Below are 17146 nucleotides of genomic sequence, written 5' to 3'. Positions count from 1 at the left end.
CGGGGGCTGAGGGACGGGGGGGGATGCTTTGATTGGCTTTCACCAGCTGATGGTGCAATTACGCAGCAAAGTGCCAGGAGCCAAACGCTCACGACCGAGGCGCTGCTTTTACTGCCTCTGTGACGTCACAAAGTGTCCGCAGGTATTTACCTTCTGCGGTCAGCACGCTGAGGCAGTGAAATGTGCTGTGGAAGTGAAACTACCTCTCCGCGCACACCACACGCGCCTCTCCTGTCGCGTGCCGTCCCACGAGTGGGGAGGAAGACTGAAATTATGGTGGGTGGTTTTGAAGCTCTGAAGCGCGAAACAGCGAAGTCAGAAGAACCTGAACGTGGTCCTGTCAAGTTCTTAGTGTGGCAGGATTAAATCACCACAACTTATCCTGACACGTCGCCTGAGATTTTTATATTCAGAGGTTGAGTTTAAAATGCGCGAAACTTTTATTGTTTGATTTAGAGCTGCTGAAACCAATAAAACCAACAAATTCAGCTGTTGGTCCGGAATTGGACTGATGTGTTTCACAGTTTTTTATATTTGCAGATTAAAGATATCTGCAGTCTTTAATCTGCAGTCTTTAATCTGCGGGGACTGCACAGGTTACACAAATAAATCAATCACTGAGAATTTGTGTTCAGTGAAGTCACCTGATAGTAATCAAACTAAAGCACTTTCCACGTTTCTGTGATCGAGCTGTGGCTCAGTCTCATACATTCAGTTTAGTTTAATGACTCAGACTCTGCTGTGAGAGATGTTAGAAAAGAATGAAGAGCCCAGTCCAGCTGTCCGTCACACGCACACTTACAGCTGCTTTGTCCCGTTTGGAGTTTTGCTTCTTTCTCATCACTGGTTTGCTTTTTACCCATCAGGGCTCTCCAACACCAACCGAGTCATTTTGGGAGCCCAGTTACACTCGCTGTTCTTCAGGTCGGTGTCACACGTCACAGTGGGACAGAGTGACGTCGTTATTTTTCATCAACATAAGCAATGGGGCGAACTTAAACCAAACAAAATAATCATTTTCAGGGATCTCTGCTGATCTTTGACATATTTCTACTCTTGCACTACAGCAGCTCTGCATGATCCACAGTTCATAATAATCTTTCTTTATCTAACACTCGCCCTCAGGTGCAGCCTCGGAGCTGCTGTCTGAAACAAGCTCCTCGTTCCTCAGCTTTTGCGCCTCCAGGCTGCCGTAGCTGAGGCACGCCTCACACACACTTCAACAAATGAGATTTCAATCTAGATTACATGCACCTTAGTGTGAGTGTGTGAGTGTGTGTGTGTGTGTGTGTGTGGGGGGGGGGGGGGGGGGGGGGGTCTCAGCTGTATGATAATGACCCACCTTCAGGCCGTGGAGCTTCACTGATGTTGCTAACTTGTCACCAAAAACAGAGCCATAAACTCTCTGCGTACAGTGTCAACACATGAGAGTAAATAAGGCCTGCTGCATTCATTCATGTATTCATTCATTCATTCATTCATTCATTCATTCATTCATGTATTACTGGTAATGCCTGAGCCCTGAGCTCACTAGGTGTTTCCAGGGGTGTTTAAATGCACACAGACTTGAGTTTTAACCAATCAGAGCTGTTGTTGCTGCGTTGCTGTGAAGGTGCCAGTTTTCAGCTGGCTGTGTTCTGTTTGCAGCTAAACAGCTGCTGCTGCTGGTGGTGGTGCTGGTGGTGCTGGTGGTGGTGGGGTCTAATCTACAGAGAGAACTTTAAACCAGTTTAACAGCTGTGGAGCTTTCAGGTGACTTTTGAAAGTTACTCTGGTTAAATTTAGAAGAATAAACCTGATCTCAGAGCTACTGCGGAGCTTTGAGCTCACAGGTTTGAAGAGCACTTCCATAAACCCAGATTTCTGCTGTCAGCTGTGAAAACAAAGACACTCCTGCTCAATTTCAGGAAAATGTTCAGCGAATGGACCGAAACACAGAGCTCGGGCCTCCCCTTCACCTCAGGTGTATGAGGAGGAGGCGCTCATGCTGATGAGCTGTAGCTTTTGTTGGGCTGCCACCCCCACCGCCCAACCCCCCACCTCCACCATTTGTATTTGAATGAGGGCAGCGCGTGCCTCTGCTGGTCCTGAATTCAGCCCCCCTCCTTCCTCATCACACCCTATTGTCTCTGTGTGTGTGTGTGTGTGTGTGTGTGTGTGTGTGTGTGTGTGTGTGTGTGTGTGTGTGTGTCTGTCGCAGGGATGAATTCTATAATATAAACCAACAACAACAGATGTTTGGCTCGAGACGAGTCGGCAGAGTCTCAGAGAAACAAGAATGAGGCGTGAAAACTCCTCCGAGCTGTAAACTGGATGTTTCACACATAAACCGGTCACATGACCCCAGCCCATGTGATGTCACTGAGGAAGAACAGGAGGAAGAGCTGAAAGTCAGAGCATCATTTTTCCAGCTGTGCAGGCTTCAGGGTGAAGGTCTGATCTTATCCTCAGACCACAGCACGACGTCTCATTTCAAGAATCAAGTGCAGTTTTTCCCAAACCCTAAAACACGTTTGCAGAAACTTTTGACTCGGCTGCACATCCAAGTCCAACAACATCCCAGAACCAATTCTGCCGTTTGGTTTCATACATGTGCAAAAACACAACGTGTCACAGCTCTGCCCCTCACATCGTCTACAGTTCATATTAACCTTCATCACGTCGTGCTGTTTAAGCAGGGAGCTCAGTGCTGCTCGTGAATCTCAAGGAGGATGTGCAGAAACATCCAATCAGAGCTGCATCGACATGCAGGTGAAAACTGCTCAAACCACATTCTCACATAAGTGATTGAATCTGCTAGAAAGAGAGGAAGTGCTTTAGTGCACGAATGCATGTTTAAACATTCGAGTCAGACCGTCTCAGTCCTGCAGCAGCCGCCTGACGCTGGAAACACGTCAGCTTCATGCAGTGTTTGTGTATGGATGCATGGATGCATCGGGAGGGGTGATGAGTCAGAGTACCAGGCTGTGGTCGACTCCTTTGTCACGTGGTGCGAGCAGAATCATCTGCAGCTCAACGTGGCAAAGACCAAGGAACTGATCGTGGACTTCAGTAAGACCAGGAAACACTTGACCCCGTTTCAATCCACAGGGTCAACGTGGACATTGTGGACGACTATAAATGCCTCTGGGTTTAAAAACACTACCACACTTTACAGGAAGGGCCGGAGTCATCTCTATTTTCTGAGGCGGCTGAGGTCCTTTAACATCTGTCGAACTATGCTCTGGATTTTCTACGAGTCTGTTTTGGCCAGTCCTCTATGCTGTTGCATGCTGGGGCAGCAGGTTGAGGCTTGCTGATGCTAACAGACTAAATAAACTGATCCACAAGGCCAATAATGTTGTGGGGCTGGAGCTGGACTCCCTTAAAGTGGTGTCGGAGGCGAATGTTGTCCAAGATAAAGACAATGTTGGACACCCCCTCCCACCCACTCCATGACGTGCTGGCTAGCCACAGGAGCTCGTTCAGTGAGAGACAGATTACTGAAAAGCACCACTGAACGACACAGGACATCATTCCTGCCCGTGGCTCCCTGTACAACTCCTCCACCTAACACACTAAACACTGCAACAGTTGCACCCTTTCTCTTTCTTATTCGGTAATGTTGCTGTCAATTTTCAAGATATTTCCTTATAATCACATCTGCCAACCCTGGATACTTATTATGTGTTGATTTTTACATATTGTGCTATTCCTTATATCCTGACATATTGTATTGTTAAATAGTTTAGTCTGTTTTTGTTAATGCAACTGCAACCCACATAATTTCCTCAGGGATTAATAAAGCATGCTGATTCTGTTATCTGTGTGTGTGTGTGTGTGTGTGTGTGTGTGTGTGTGTGTGTGTGTGTGTGTGATTTATGAATGAAATTGTGAAAAATGGCCTCCGTTTATTATATGAGCGAGTTCTAATGTGGCGCATGCGTTTCGAGCTTTAGAGCGTCTTTTTTTTACCTGATGAGCACGTGCAGCGTCGGCACCCCAGGGAGTGAGGGCGCGTGCACACACCAGCAGGAAGCTTCAGCGGACAATATGCACATATTCAATCGCGCGCCATCTGCTTATCGATCAGACCTCCCCCTCCTCAGACACACGCGCGCCACGCGCTTTGCCTCCTCCAAATGAGTATGTGCGCGTGCCCCTGCGCACGGGAGCGACAGGTTGATGCAGGTGAGCCTCAGTTGCTGCTTTTGTTTTGTTCAAAGCTTTATTGATCAGGTGAAACGCCGCGGACTGCGTCACAGCATCGCAGGTAAAGCTTCGTTTACATTGAGCGAAAGTCAGAGGTTAAAGGTCAGCAGGTTTCCTCGTGTGTCTGTGTCTCTGAAGTGAGGAAGAGGAGGCCCAGTGCTCCATCAGCCCGAGCTCTGCTCCTCCTCCTGAGGAGGTTTTACTGCCGCCGGAAGGACCTGAAAGGCTTCACACCTCCATCGCCTCCTTTTGTCCTCCAACACGTGCCCAAATGGCCCGACGAGAGGCGGCACGAGCTTTTGTTCAGGTGAGACGACACATGGCGTGTGCCGCCCGCGAGGAGGATAAAGGAGGTGTCTGGGGGGAGGCAGGCCGTGGGAAAGTCTCAGGTGTGAACAGCTTGGTGCGTTCACAAAAGTGAGCGAGGCGTCAACTCTGACACCTGAGCAGACATGCGCAGATAAACAAACGCTCTGCATCAGGAGGAGGGGGCGTAGTCTGGAGGGTCCTGAAGGAGCAGGCAGGTAAATGACAGAGCACGGTGAAGTCTCACCTGTGAATCAGGGACTGTGTTAGCCCCGCCCACACGAACAAAGTTAATTTTATATTTTTTATATTTTCTTATATTTTTAAAAGAGTTTTTTCTTTTTTTCTTATTTTTAGACTCAAAATTTTCATTTAATTTTCTTACTTTAAATATTTCTCCTGTTTTTTTGTTTTTAACTGTCATTTAAATTATTATCTCCTTTGTTTTATTTTACTTTTTATAATTTACTTGAGCGCTTGTCTTGTGAGTAGTTTTACCTTCAGGAGATATTTCGCTTTGTCATATTGATAATAAAATGTTGAAATTATCCCCCCGGTGTAAGTAAAGTGTGTTTCAGTGTAAATGTGACACCTGAGCTGGTTTAGTGTTTTTGGGGCTGCAGTCTGCTGCCTTCTGTTAGCGTGTGACAGCTGAACAGCTGTGAGCTGCTGTGAGGCAAATGTCGGAGTCATAAAGCTCTGCGGCAGCCTCGGCGTTCCCAGGTTCACACCTCCACACTGAGCTGTGGGAAGTCTGAGTGGAAGCACATTTAGGTCCCAAACCTCCCAGCCTGCACTCAGAAACGAGCCGCGGCTCAGATCAGTGCAAACGAAGCCAGACTTTGTGTTTGTGAACATTTCGACCACATCACGTGTTCTTCGTCGTCTGTCTGCCCTTTTATCTCCGCTCTTATGCGAGCTTTCTCAGATCGGGGAATCAAACGAGCAGCTCAGGGTCCAGTCTGGCCCACTGGAGCTTTTGCAGTGTCAAAAATGCAGCAAACTCTTGAATTCTTTCAGCTTTCTCAGAAAAACACAGCACAGTACCTGCTGAGGCGATGACAGCGTGGGTGGAGAGACTGTTGGAACGTCTGTAGATATGTGATCATTAAATGTGAACTTTTACTTCTTATGGAAGTTTGACTCCTGGAAGCCTCAGACGTTGAGTCATGGCAGTGAGTTTGGGATGAAAAATGAAGCTGTTATTAATCAGGTGGTCCTTCCATAATCTGATGGTTCTTTCTGTGTTTGTGAGTCCATCAGTTTTAACAAAGGTCTCCAACACCACTGGCTGACCTACAGCCCAAACCACGACAGAGCCTCCACCGCAGCTGGCTGCAGACTGACTGCTGAGCCTCTCTCCTGACCATGATGTGCACCCATTTCTCCATCAGACCCGTTCCTCTGATCTTCAGCCCAGTTCTTGTGTCATTTTCATATCTCCAGCCTTTCCTTCAGTTTCCTTTCATTAAGCACGGCTTCCTGACAGCTGCCCATCCACTGAGGCTTCAGTGAGCAGTAGATGATCGTCTCTCAGGTTCTGCTGTGGAGTTTTTATAAACAGGTGACCGTCACAGATTTGTTGTTTAATTAAAGTTAAACCTCCAACATTTGGAAGATGATCTTTGATGAGTCTTTTTTGTGGGTGCGTTTTTAGCATGAGCGTTTTTCATCATCTGGGAACATCTGGGAGTTCATTAACGGTTTAATCTCACGGTCTGAATGACGTCACCAGAAATGATCACAAACTGATCAGCTGTATTGATCTGTGAAAGAAAACCTATGGACCTGATGGTTTCTGTTTAAGATGGAAGCGCCACAACTTAAAAAGGACACACGCACACACACATGCACGTGGAGCGGCGGATTTGGGCGCGCGCTCGCTCACCTCACTGCCTGTTTGCAGGTGGGCACTCTCACAACATCATGTGCTCGTTGTGTCCACGTTTATTTTAAAGCAGCGGTCTCCAACCTTTTTTGCGCCACGGACCGGTTTATGCCCGACAATATTTTCACGGACCGGCCTTTAAGATAAATACAACAAAATAAAACTAGTACCGGTACCGAAAAAAAGAAAATTTATTCATAACACACATGAAAAGACCCAGGAAAACAGAGTAAACGATAAAAACGATAACAAAATAACGCTGAAAACCAGACATTTCACACCTGAGCCTCAACTCTCGCGGCCCGGTACCAAACGACTCACGGACCGGTACCGGTCCGAGGCCCGGGGGTTGGGGACCGCTGGTTTAAAGCAAATCAGGACATTTCCAGCATTTCAAGCAGGAACCAGCAAATAGTCGGTGTCGGCATGATCACACCTTCCTGCATCAGTCAGCAGATGGAAGGAGGGGGGCTGATGCTCACCATTAAAATGGAAATGAACTTTCCATTTCTGGTGTGAAACGAGCCTCACCTGGCCGTCAAACACTAATCAGCTAGTTAACCAATCACAGGTCTCTGCAAATGAGTCTGAACTTCAGTCACATCGTTTCTGAGTTCAAATCCTCAGCGGTGGTGCACCGACGGAAAACTACATCAAATCTTGTCATCGTGGATCTCACGTCACGTGCACAGAGACGACAATCAAAGCTTCATTTTTACTGAGAACATTTCAGAAGAACAGATTGTTGCTGTTGTTATGAAATCATGCTTTTGTGTTCCTTTATGAATGTCGGTGCTACATTTAAGAACACAGCGTGCATTCGTGCTTTATGTGCATCAGTTTGCATCAGCAGGAAGTTAAATCTCAGACTTGGAGAACAGGACTGAGAATTGAAACAAGCTCCTGGATCCTGCAGATCTGGATCTGTGTCACGAGTCTGACAGAGCATCAAATGTGCTGAGTTTGAGCTGAGGAGCCGTGCTGGCGGGTTGTTTTAATCACACTGAACTAAATGTAGAAAAACACTCATTTTTCTCTGCCGCTCATTATAAACGGACCGGTCATTAAATGTGAACTTTTCCGGGATGGTACTGGTTTCACACCAAAGTAAAAGAATCTGGAGCTATTTTTGTTATTATGCAGCAACTTGAGATTTCAGGGCCCACCTGTGGTTAAATGAACCGCCCCTGCTCTGTGAAGTCAGCCCGCGGTTTCCTTATTTAATCCTGTAATCTGTAAAAACAGACTTTTTAAACCACTCCATCCTCAGCAAACGGCAGCATGTGGGGGGGCTCATCACCCACTCTGGAGAAATGAAGATCTGCTTTAGTTTGTGTTTGACTTTCTATTTAATCTGTTTGCCTTAAACCCCGAGCAGCCCACAGCTCCCACTGCACAAACTGCAAGAAAGTGGAAAGTTACTGCTTCAATTATTTAAAGACGGCCGCCTCCCCTTTGCTAAGAGTCCAAAGTAGAGTTTATGAGAGGGATTTATTATGTCTAATATATTTCCAGTTGAGTTTGGCAGGACTCTGTGTGTATTTGCACTTTATGAGCAGTTAGGAGGGTCAAATATTTGGAATCTGAATGGCAAAGTGTTCCAAATATGCTATTTATACATTTGAAGAGAAAACATATTTACAGGTTCTGGGCACCACGGGGCTCCTGCTGTAACGCCAACAAAAAGCACATTTCTCACGTTTGGCCCAGCGCCGGCCTCATTTTCAGTACATTAAACGTATATAGCAGCGCTGCACATGTTCTATTAAAACTCGGCACGAAGGCTTCTGCGAAGCCCGAGGAGCAGCCAGAAGATCAAAAGCATCCCGGCCGTGTCCTCCTCTGTCCAACGCGCTCAATAACAGCGTGTTTCAGATGCATTTGTTAGAGGGAAGCATCCTGAACCAGCGGAATCTCATTAAAAGAGAGAAAATTCAAAGCTTGTAAACAGCGAAGGGAAAACTATAAAACCTAAAATGATTCACATTATGAGCCTGAAACGCCAAAGAGTCCACCGATTTACACTTTAAAAAGACCGAACAAAAACAGGAAAATCCACACATCACGCTGGTCGGTTTGATTTATTCTGGGTTTATTACCAATGGTGAGTTTACATCACATGCATATTGAGACGAATGATCTCTGGACTCGTTGCTCTGGAGAAAGAATAAAACTCAGAGGCCTCGGAGGGCGGCGATCGTCGGTTTATCTGCAGCAGATCTGACTGAAAGTCTTTTTTTCCTAAATGAGTGTAAAGCAGAAATGCAGCACGTCGTCCTCTTTGTAAAACACGCTGCTGTTTAAAGCCAAGAACGAGCCACCGCATCAGACTCGTGTACAGCGCTGTGCACAGGTCTTACGCCTCTCCTCTAATCTTTATATTCTGCAGGAAAATGAGAACCAAGTGCAGCGATTTATTGAAACACGGTCTCTACGAGGCAGAAACAGGTGACAGTATTTGAGTGGACACCTTTATTCTCCAGCACAGGCTGTAAAATCTCTCCAGGCTTCTTGAAGGACACGCAAAGCTCTTCTGTTCTTGTTCTGCTCTGCCGGGATGATCCCACACTGCTTCAGTAATGCTACGCTGCAGGAGGCTCCACTGTGCGCTTTCACTGCGTTGGGATCATTGTCAGGCTTTGCAGAAGGATCAAATTCAGTCTGATGGTACTTTGTTAAAACTGATGAATCGAACGTCACTGACTGAAATCCAGACCCAGCCTCCACTGTGGCCTCACTGTTGGACCTCCTCTGTACATATCGCCAAAGATTTGGACTCATCGCTCCCTCTGACCTGTTGTTACCGAGTTTCAGTCCAGTTCTTGTGTAGTTTGGATGGTTCAGCTGAAGGCCCCGTGATTTTTAGGCTGAACACTTGTTGTTTTGTCCGCCACTTGTCCAGTTTCCTCACATTTTTTAAGGACACACTGCACACCGTGCGAGATCCGCCAGGTTTTCTGCTAATAGTTCAGAGAATCCATTGTTGGTCCAAAAATGACATTTTATGACAAACTACTATCTTCAGGATTTTTCACAGATTCAACTAAAGAAACTAGAATAAATCATCGGTTTGTGTGACAGGCTGCTTTCATCAAAGATAAACTTTAAGATGGATTCTGGCAAGTCGTTATGTGCAGAGACATAACGACTTTACCTCGGAGCCTTTATGATGCCTGAGTGATGAGGTCAGAGTTAAATGGAAACAAAGAAAAACGTCTGAAAATGGTCAGGTACGAGGACTGGACTGGAAACAAGGGAAGACTGAAGGATCTTCAGAAAGCTGGAGGAGGATTCTTTGTGAAAAATGACAAGTCTGACTGCTTGGAAGCAAAATAGGGAGAAATGAGGGGTTGCTTAAGGCTACGTCCACACGTACACGGGTATTTTTGAAAACTGAGATTTTCCGTTTTCGTTTTAAAAAATAATCCCGTCCACACATAAAGGCAGAAATGAAGGAAAACGCTGCTATGAACATGCCAAAGCAGCAGGTGGCGCTAGATTCCTAACCGTGCAGAAATGTAGGCCAATCAGAAGTCTAGAAGCCTCGGTGGGAAAAAGTAAACAAAGCTGGGGCATAGAAGCAGAACCGAGTCGTATGTGTGGAGGGACAGTAACTGTGTGTATATGTAAGCATTTAAACACTGCAGAGAGTAGAATTAACAGTATTGTAGAAATTCATTTCACCGAAACAATAACGTGGCGCACAGTGTGACGTCAAAAAATGCGCACACCTTTGACGCTGCGTTTTCTCCGTTTTTTTCGTCCACACGTAAATGCAAAAACTGAGTTTTCAAAAATATCCACCCTGGCCGGAGTTTTTAAAAATCTTCGTTTTCAGTGACCAAAAACGCCGTTTACGTGTGGACGAAAGGTGCAAACGCATAGAAAAATCTGCGTTTTCAAAAATGCCCGGGTACGTGTGGACGTAGCCTGAGACTTCTGCACAACTGTGTACAGCACAGGAACCAGGCGTGGCTCGGCATGCATCTTTGGTAGCTTCGTCACGTGGAGGTGATCTCTGTGGATCGATCACATGTTCAGTCAGGGTGGCAGGTCGGGTCAACACTTCAGGCTCTCTGACGTGTTCCTTGAGGTGCTCCCGAACACGTCTGCTGGTGGCCTAATATTGCCGAGCTATGCAAGCTAACGTGATCTAGTATGATCTAATGAAGCCCTCATAGGACCAGACCAGGTACGACAGGTGAGCCATCCCGAGCCAAACACTGTCGCCAAGATTTCCTCCACTCCTCCAACACAGTCTGTTGTTCTTCCTCAGAGTCACGTCTCACACACCAGGATGTGCTCACACAGACAGAACATCACAAGACCTCATCCCTCTCGCTGTTACGTCCTGGACGCATATTCGTCTACGCCATGGCGGCCGACGCCGCTTGGCGCTCTGACATATTCACCAAACTCTCATAAATGCTACTTATCGTTTATTTGCATCATTATAAACAATATTCATGATGTGACGTTCGCCTCCAACAGCACAGTCTGAGACACACACACAGGAACAGAAAATAAAATACACATTCTCAAAGTGTGGCAGATGACAGCTGATCTCAGGTCAGATCCAGTGAGCGGCGATGCGACTGGAGCTGGAGTGGCGACGGCAGCGCTGATTCCCGATCAGCCTCCAACCACCAGCAACCAGAGTTTAGACCGACCTGGATCCTCTCCATCAGAAGCTTAAAAATGCATCAGGTGTCACAAAGATGAGGCCCCACCTCCACAAAAACCAGGAAGTGCAAGGCCAGTTAAAGTCCTAGCTCCGGTCCAGCGCAACAGCCCCGCCCACTGAGACGTCCGTGACGGCGGAGACCATTCGCCTGCAGCACACGGGTCTCTCTCCTCCTCTCTCTCACCTCACCTTGGACGAGTGATAGGTGGAAAGCGAGCAGGGGAGGGGGTGGGGCTCATTGCTGCTTGGAGCGCCAAAACCGCGAGGCGATGGAGCCGATCGAGAGTCCCTGTTTCTTCTGCTGGGAGAGCTCGGACAGACGCTGCTCCTCCTCCTGACGGGCAGAGAAAACAGAGTCAAAGCCATTTCAGGTGAAACCTGTGACAGGTGCGTTTGATTTCTCCTCCTACCTGTGCCAGCTGAGCCTGTCGGCGCTTGAAGGCCTCGATGGGGTCTTCCTCCAGCGCGTAGTTCTCCAACACCGAACGCACGTCGTCCACGCCGCTCATAGCAATGGCTGATGGAGAGGAGGAGACGGAGGAGGTGAAACAACAACAGACAGGAAACACGGGAAGGTCAACCAATCAAATATGAGCTTAGTGACAGTAGAGGGATGCACTGACGAACATAAGAAGCAGACGTCAACTACAAAAACAAATTAAGTTAAGGAACGGCTGGGTGACAGGACGGTCCCCGAACGCCTCGCCGTGCGTCTTACTCTTGAGGAAGTTGGCGAGGTCGTAGAGCGTTCGGTCCTCAGAGTTTCCGTCCCATTTCTTCAGAGCCAGGCCGTTGAAAGGCTGCAGGCTGAACGCCTCCCGCTTACAGTCCACCACGATGACCTTACTGCTGTCGCGGTTCAGACACGACACATCCTAAAAGAGACACACACACACACACACACACACACACACACACACGTTTACTCTCCTGCTGCAGATAAAATCACTAATTCGATGACTGATGAGGTAAACGCCTCCTCCATCACTCCAGCCCGACTAAAGTTGACACTGGTGATCTTTCATGCCTCATCAAATAAGAGACTCCATTACCTTAATGACCCTTAAGGTAACACTTGCTAGCCCCAGCTGGTGTGTGTGTGTGTGTGTGTGTGTGTGTGTGTGTGTGTGTGTGTGTGTGTGTGTGTGTGTGTGTGTGTGTGTGTGTGTATTCATATCTTTGTAGGGACCAAAAATTGGAAATCCTCACGAGTCTGAAGGTATTTTTCAGACTCAGGATGTGGTTTTAGTGTCAGGGTTACAACTGGGTTATGGTTGGGTTTAGGCTCAGGGTTAGGCATTCACTTTTGATGGTTAGGGTAAAGGGCGAGGGGAAGCATTATTTCAATTAGATGTCTCCACAAGAAATGAATACCCGACGTGTGTGTGAGTGAGACAGATGGAGAGGGACTGTCTGCGGCCCAATCATCCTCCACGTCCTCACAGCTGATGAAAGAAGGCCGCCATTCTCCTTCACGTTGTGTTTGTGTGAAGGAATCAAGCTGCCATTGAAGAATCGGACCTTCTCAGTCTTTTACGCCATTGTGGAGGAATTTTGGCCGCTCTTCTTTCCAGCATTGCTTCAGTTCATTGAGATTTGAACGGTGGATCTAAGCACAGCTCTCTGAAGGTGTCAGCAGGCTGAGCAGTCTGGACTTTTTCTTTTTCAGCCATTCTGTTGGAGATTTACTGCCTGGCTCAACTCAGCGACTGCAAAGTGCTTACATCGTCATCCCTCGTCCACCGGTCGGTATGAGGCGTTTGAACTGAGTTTGGATCTCTGCAGCTGAGGACAAACCTCTCCACCAGCTGGGGCAAGCCCTGGATGACCCGGGAGGTCAGGCAGCTGCTGAAGGAGAGGAACATTGCGTTCAGGTCTGGCAACAGGGATTACTACACCACAGCCCGATCCAACCTGAAGAGAGGCATCAGAGAGGCAAAGGGGGACTATAGGAGGAGGATCGAGGACCATTTGAAGAGTAATACCAGCCGGCAGGTGTGGCAAGGCATCCAGCACCTAACCAACTATAAGATCAATCTCGGAGCTGCGGACGGTGACCTGGAGCTGGCAGAGGAGCTGAATATCTTCTTTGCCCGCTTTGAGACCAGGGTACCGGAGGTATTGGAGCCACAGCAGCAACACGCCACCCATAGCAGCACCACCCTCACCCTGGAAGAGCACGAGGTGAGGCGCATGCTGCAGGCTGTTAACCCGAGGAAGGCGGCGGGTCCTGATGGTGTGCCAGGTCGAATATTGAGGGATTGTGCAGGACAGCTGGCTGGGATCTTCACCAGGATTTTCAACAAATCCCTCGCACAGGCGACTGTCCCACTCTGCCTGAAGTCCTCCACCATAGTCCCCTTGCCTAAGAAGCCCCACATCACCGGCCTGAATGACTACAGACCGGTGGCACTCACCCCAGTGGTAATGAAATGCTTTGAGAAGCTGGTCCGCAGACACATCACAGCAGCCCTGCCCCGCAGCCTGGATCCACACCAGTTTGCCTACAGAGCAAACCGATCCACGGAAGACGCTGTAGCCACAGCACTCCATGCTGCATTAACTCACCTGGAAGAGCATGGTAGCTATGTGCGGATGCTCTTCGTGGATTACTGCTCAGCTTTTAACACCATCCTTCCACACAAACTGGTGGCCAAGCTACAAGACCTGGGGCTTCCATACAGCACCTGCATGTGGATCAACAGCTTCCTCTCGGGCCGTAGACAGAGAGTCAGAGTTGGCCATCACACATCCTCAGCCCTGAGTCTCAGCACTGGCTCACCCCAGGGCTGTGTGCTCAGTCCACTGCTCTACTCTCTCTACACACACGACTGCACTCCTCGCCACCACAGCAACATCTTTGTGAAATTTGCAGATGACACCACAGTGGCGGGGCTCATTTCCAAGGGAGACGAGTCTACGTACAGAGACGAGGTGGAGCAGCTGACGTCATGGTGTAAGGCCAATAACCTCCTCCTCAACACTTCAAAAACCAAAGAACTCATAATAGACTTCAGAAGGAAAAAGGCAGAGATCCAACCACTATTCATAAATGGGGACTGTGTAGAAAGGGTGGCAAGCTTCCGCTTCCTGGGAGTCAATATAGAGGAGAACCTTTCCTGGAGTGTGAACACCTCCGAGCTGCTGAAAAAGGCCCAACAGAGACTGTACTTCCTGAGAATTCTCAGGAGGAATAACATCACACAGAGACTGCTGGTGTCCTTCTACAGAGCCACCATTGAGAGTGTTCTAACTTACTGCATATGCATCTGGTACACTAGCTGCACAGGGGCTCAGAGGAAAGCACTCCAAGGGATCATTAACACCGCCCAAAAGATCACTGGCTGCCCTCTCCCCACACTGGAAGTTCTACACAACGCCCACTGTTTTAAAAAGGCCCAAAACATCATAAAAGACACCTCACATCCTGGCCACTCCCTGTTCGAACTGTTGCCCTCAGGCAGACGGTACAGGGCAATCAGAGCAAGGACTAATAGACTCAAACACAGCTGTTATCCAACTGCAATAACACATCTGAATACTACAAAAAAATGTCCATCACGCCACTCTTGTGTTAATCTATGCACGGTCTGAAGCATGTGTGTGGGAATGTATGTGAATGTTTTACTGTTACATCTTATTAGTATTTTAAGTATTCTATCTATTTTATTTATTGAATTTTATTGTTTTATTTATATTTTGATATTGCTAGGGATGATGCAATGATCGGGGACCATTCTTCATTTCGTTGTTCTCATGACAATGACAATAAAGTTTCTGATTCTGATTCTGACATTGGTATCATCCATTTGAAGGACGCTGTTACAGATGTGGTTTATTGAGCCTTTGTAAACCTCAGTTAAGGAAATGGCCTCGTAGCCCTCCCTCAGCAGACGGTTCTCTAAGATCACTGCTGATTGCAGACCTGCAAACTGCCCAAACCTCTGCTTTTATAGGGAAGCTTGAGCTTTCAGATGATCGGTTAATCAGTGCATTTGATAGTCGACACCTGGCTGCTCCTTTCCCTCTTCCACATATTGTTTGTGCATTTGAAGCGCCTTGAGGCGACTTTTGTTGTGATTTGGCGCTATATAAATAAAATTGAATTGAACATTTCGTCTTCGTTTCAGGTACATGAATAATGACTATGAATATAAGTGACGTAGAGAAGATGCAATAGAGCAACATGGCGTGGACGTCTGACAACGACGGTCTCTGATCTTAATTAGAGCTCTTATGATGCCATGTGACCAATAAAAGCCGTCCGAAGCCTGTCATGTTGAATGTTCTAAATACGCGTCGATTCAAACTGTGAAACACTGGCTTCACTCTAGAACAGCAGCTGGACGGGACTAAAGCAGGACTTTGCTCCAGGTTGGGGGTTAACTCTAACACACACAGAGTTACGTCAATGAAAGGTCGCGCCCCGACAACTTCCCCGGCACCGCACTTCTCCGTCTTTGTATGAAAATTCCTCTCGTCAAATCTGCCGTGCGATGTTATTGGCAGGCGCCATCTGTGGCTGCCCTCTCCGTTGGGAGATTAGAAATAGGAATGACATCTACTGCTGTGCAGCGTCCAGCAGAGGAAACTTTGCCGTCACAGAAGCTCACGAACACCAGCGTGACTCCCTCCTGCGAGACCTTCGGCTCATGTTCTCAGCAAATTGGGCAGCAGCATTTTTACAGAGTCGGTGAAGTGCTAAGAAATGCTGCACACACTCACAAATACAGTTTAGGTAAATGTATTATGTACTGTACTGCAAGCTGACAGTAAGATTCTACTTATCCCAATCATATCAGAGCCTGACTCCGCCCACTGCATGGTCTTGAAAAAGACCAAAACATTTATTTGGGTCATTTCGAGCTGGATGGCTCCTCCTCTCCAACATCTTCCCCCTCTGATGTCTTGGAGCACTGCAGTAGTTGGCAGATGCATCAGTTTGAGGAGTCCGCTTGTCCTGTTATTGATGGACCAGCATGCAGTCTGTAACAGTGGGGCCAATACATAAGGTATACCGGGTTGAACCTTCTTTTTCCTTCACAGCCGTTTTAATTCTTCATGTCTCAGATTCCTCGACATGACAGTGTCACACAGCTGCTGCACGTCTATGACCTCCCACTCCACTACATCATAAAAAAAAAAAAAAAAAGACTACCGTATTTTCACGACCATAAGGCGCACTTAAAAGTCTTAGATTTTCTTCAAAAAGTGCGGCGCGCCCTATAGCGCGGTGCGCCCTATGTGTTGTAAGGAGGACGTAGTAGAGAACACCATGAGAACGTTAAAGGGTGAAGTGTGGGCGTTGATCGTATATACCGGGACAATCGCACATACCTGTATAAAAGAACAGGTATGTGCATTATGCAGGACATCGTTGTTTTAACAACCCTGAAAATGGCAAAGAGACACGCTTATGAAGCACAGTTTAAACTGAAGGCCATCAGCTACGCGGAGGAACATGGAAATCGAGCAGCGGTGAGAGAATTTAAGATTAACGAATCGATGGTTCGCAAATGGAGGAAGCTGGAAAACAAGCTCCGGCAGGTCAAGAAAACGCAGCTGAGTTTCCGCGGACATAAGGCGAGGTGGCTCGAGTTGGAGGAAAGACTCGAGCGGTGGATCATCGAGCAAAGAGCGAGCGGGAGAAGCGTTTCGACGGTCACCATTAGGCTAAAAGCAGTTTCACTAGCTGAAGAGATGAACATTTCCAAGGAGGTCCATCTTGGTGCTTTCGTTTTATGAAACGGTGCCATTTTTCCATCAGGACCGGGACTACGGTAGCGCAGCAACTTCCAGCGGATTATAAGGAAAAGCTGGCCATCTTCCGCTCCTACTGCAGCAAACACATCGGCGACAAACACATCCAGCCCAGCCACATCACAAACATGGACGAGGTCCCGCTCACTTTTGACATCCCGGTGAGTCACACTGTGGAGAAGCAGGGGACCAGCACGGTAGCGATACGCACAACGGGGCACGAAAAGTCTTCTTTTACTGTTGTGCTTGGCTGCCATGCTAATGGACAGAAACTGCCGCCTATGGTGATTTTTAAGAGAAAGACTTTGCCTAAAGAG

General features: G+C 47.6%; 1 protein-coding gene across 2 annotated transcripts in view; it reads right to left on the bottom strand.

Annotated features, from left to right (window-relative positions):
- Positions 1-10811: 10811 nt before the first annotated feature.
- The window catches only part of timm50 (translocase of inner mitochondrial membrane 50 homolog (S. cerevisiae)), a 32513-nt gene continuing 26178 nt past the window's right edge, over positions 10812-17146 (bottom strand). For both annotated transcript variants that reach the window (XM_085430952.1, XM_085430951.1), the window contains 3 exons: positions 11788-11944; positions 11480-11586; positions 10812-11403 (listed from right to left, as the gene is read on the bottom strand). In XM_085430952.1, the coding sequence (XP_085287078.1) occupies positions 11305-11403; positions 11480-11586; positions 11788-11944 (363 nt within the window). In that variant the 3' untranslated portion in view covers positions 10812-11304. The remainder of the gene's footprint in view (positions 11404-11479; positions 11587-11787; positions 11945-17146) is intronic.

Source organism: Copadichromis virginalis, linkage group LG14 (assembly GCF_057382275.1).
Source record: "Copadichromis virginalis isolate Kocher_CV1m ecotype Utaka linkage group LG14, C_Virginalis_male_GT1.1, whole genome shotgun sequence".
Lineage (NCBI taxonomy): Eukaryota > Metazoa > Chordata > Actinopteri > Cichliformes > Cichlidae > Copadichromis > Copadichromis virginalis.
This window is presented reverse-complemented; position numbering and strand designations above follow the sequence as displayed.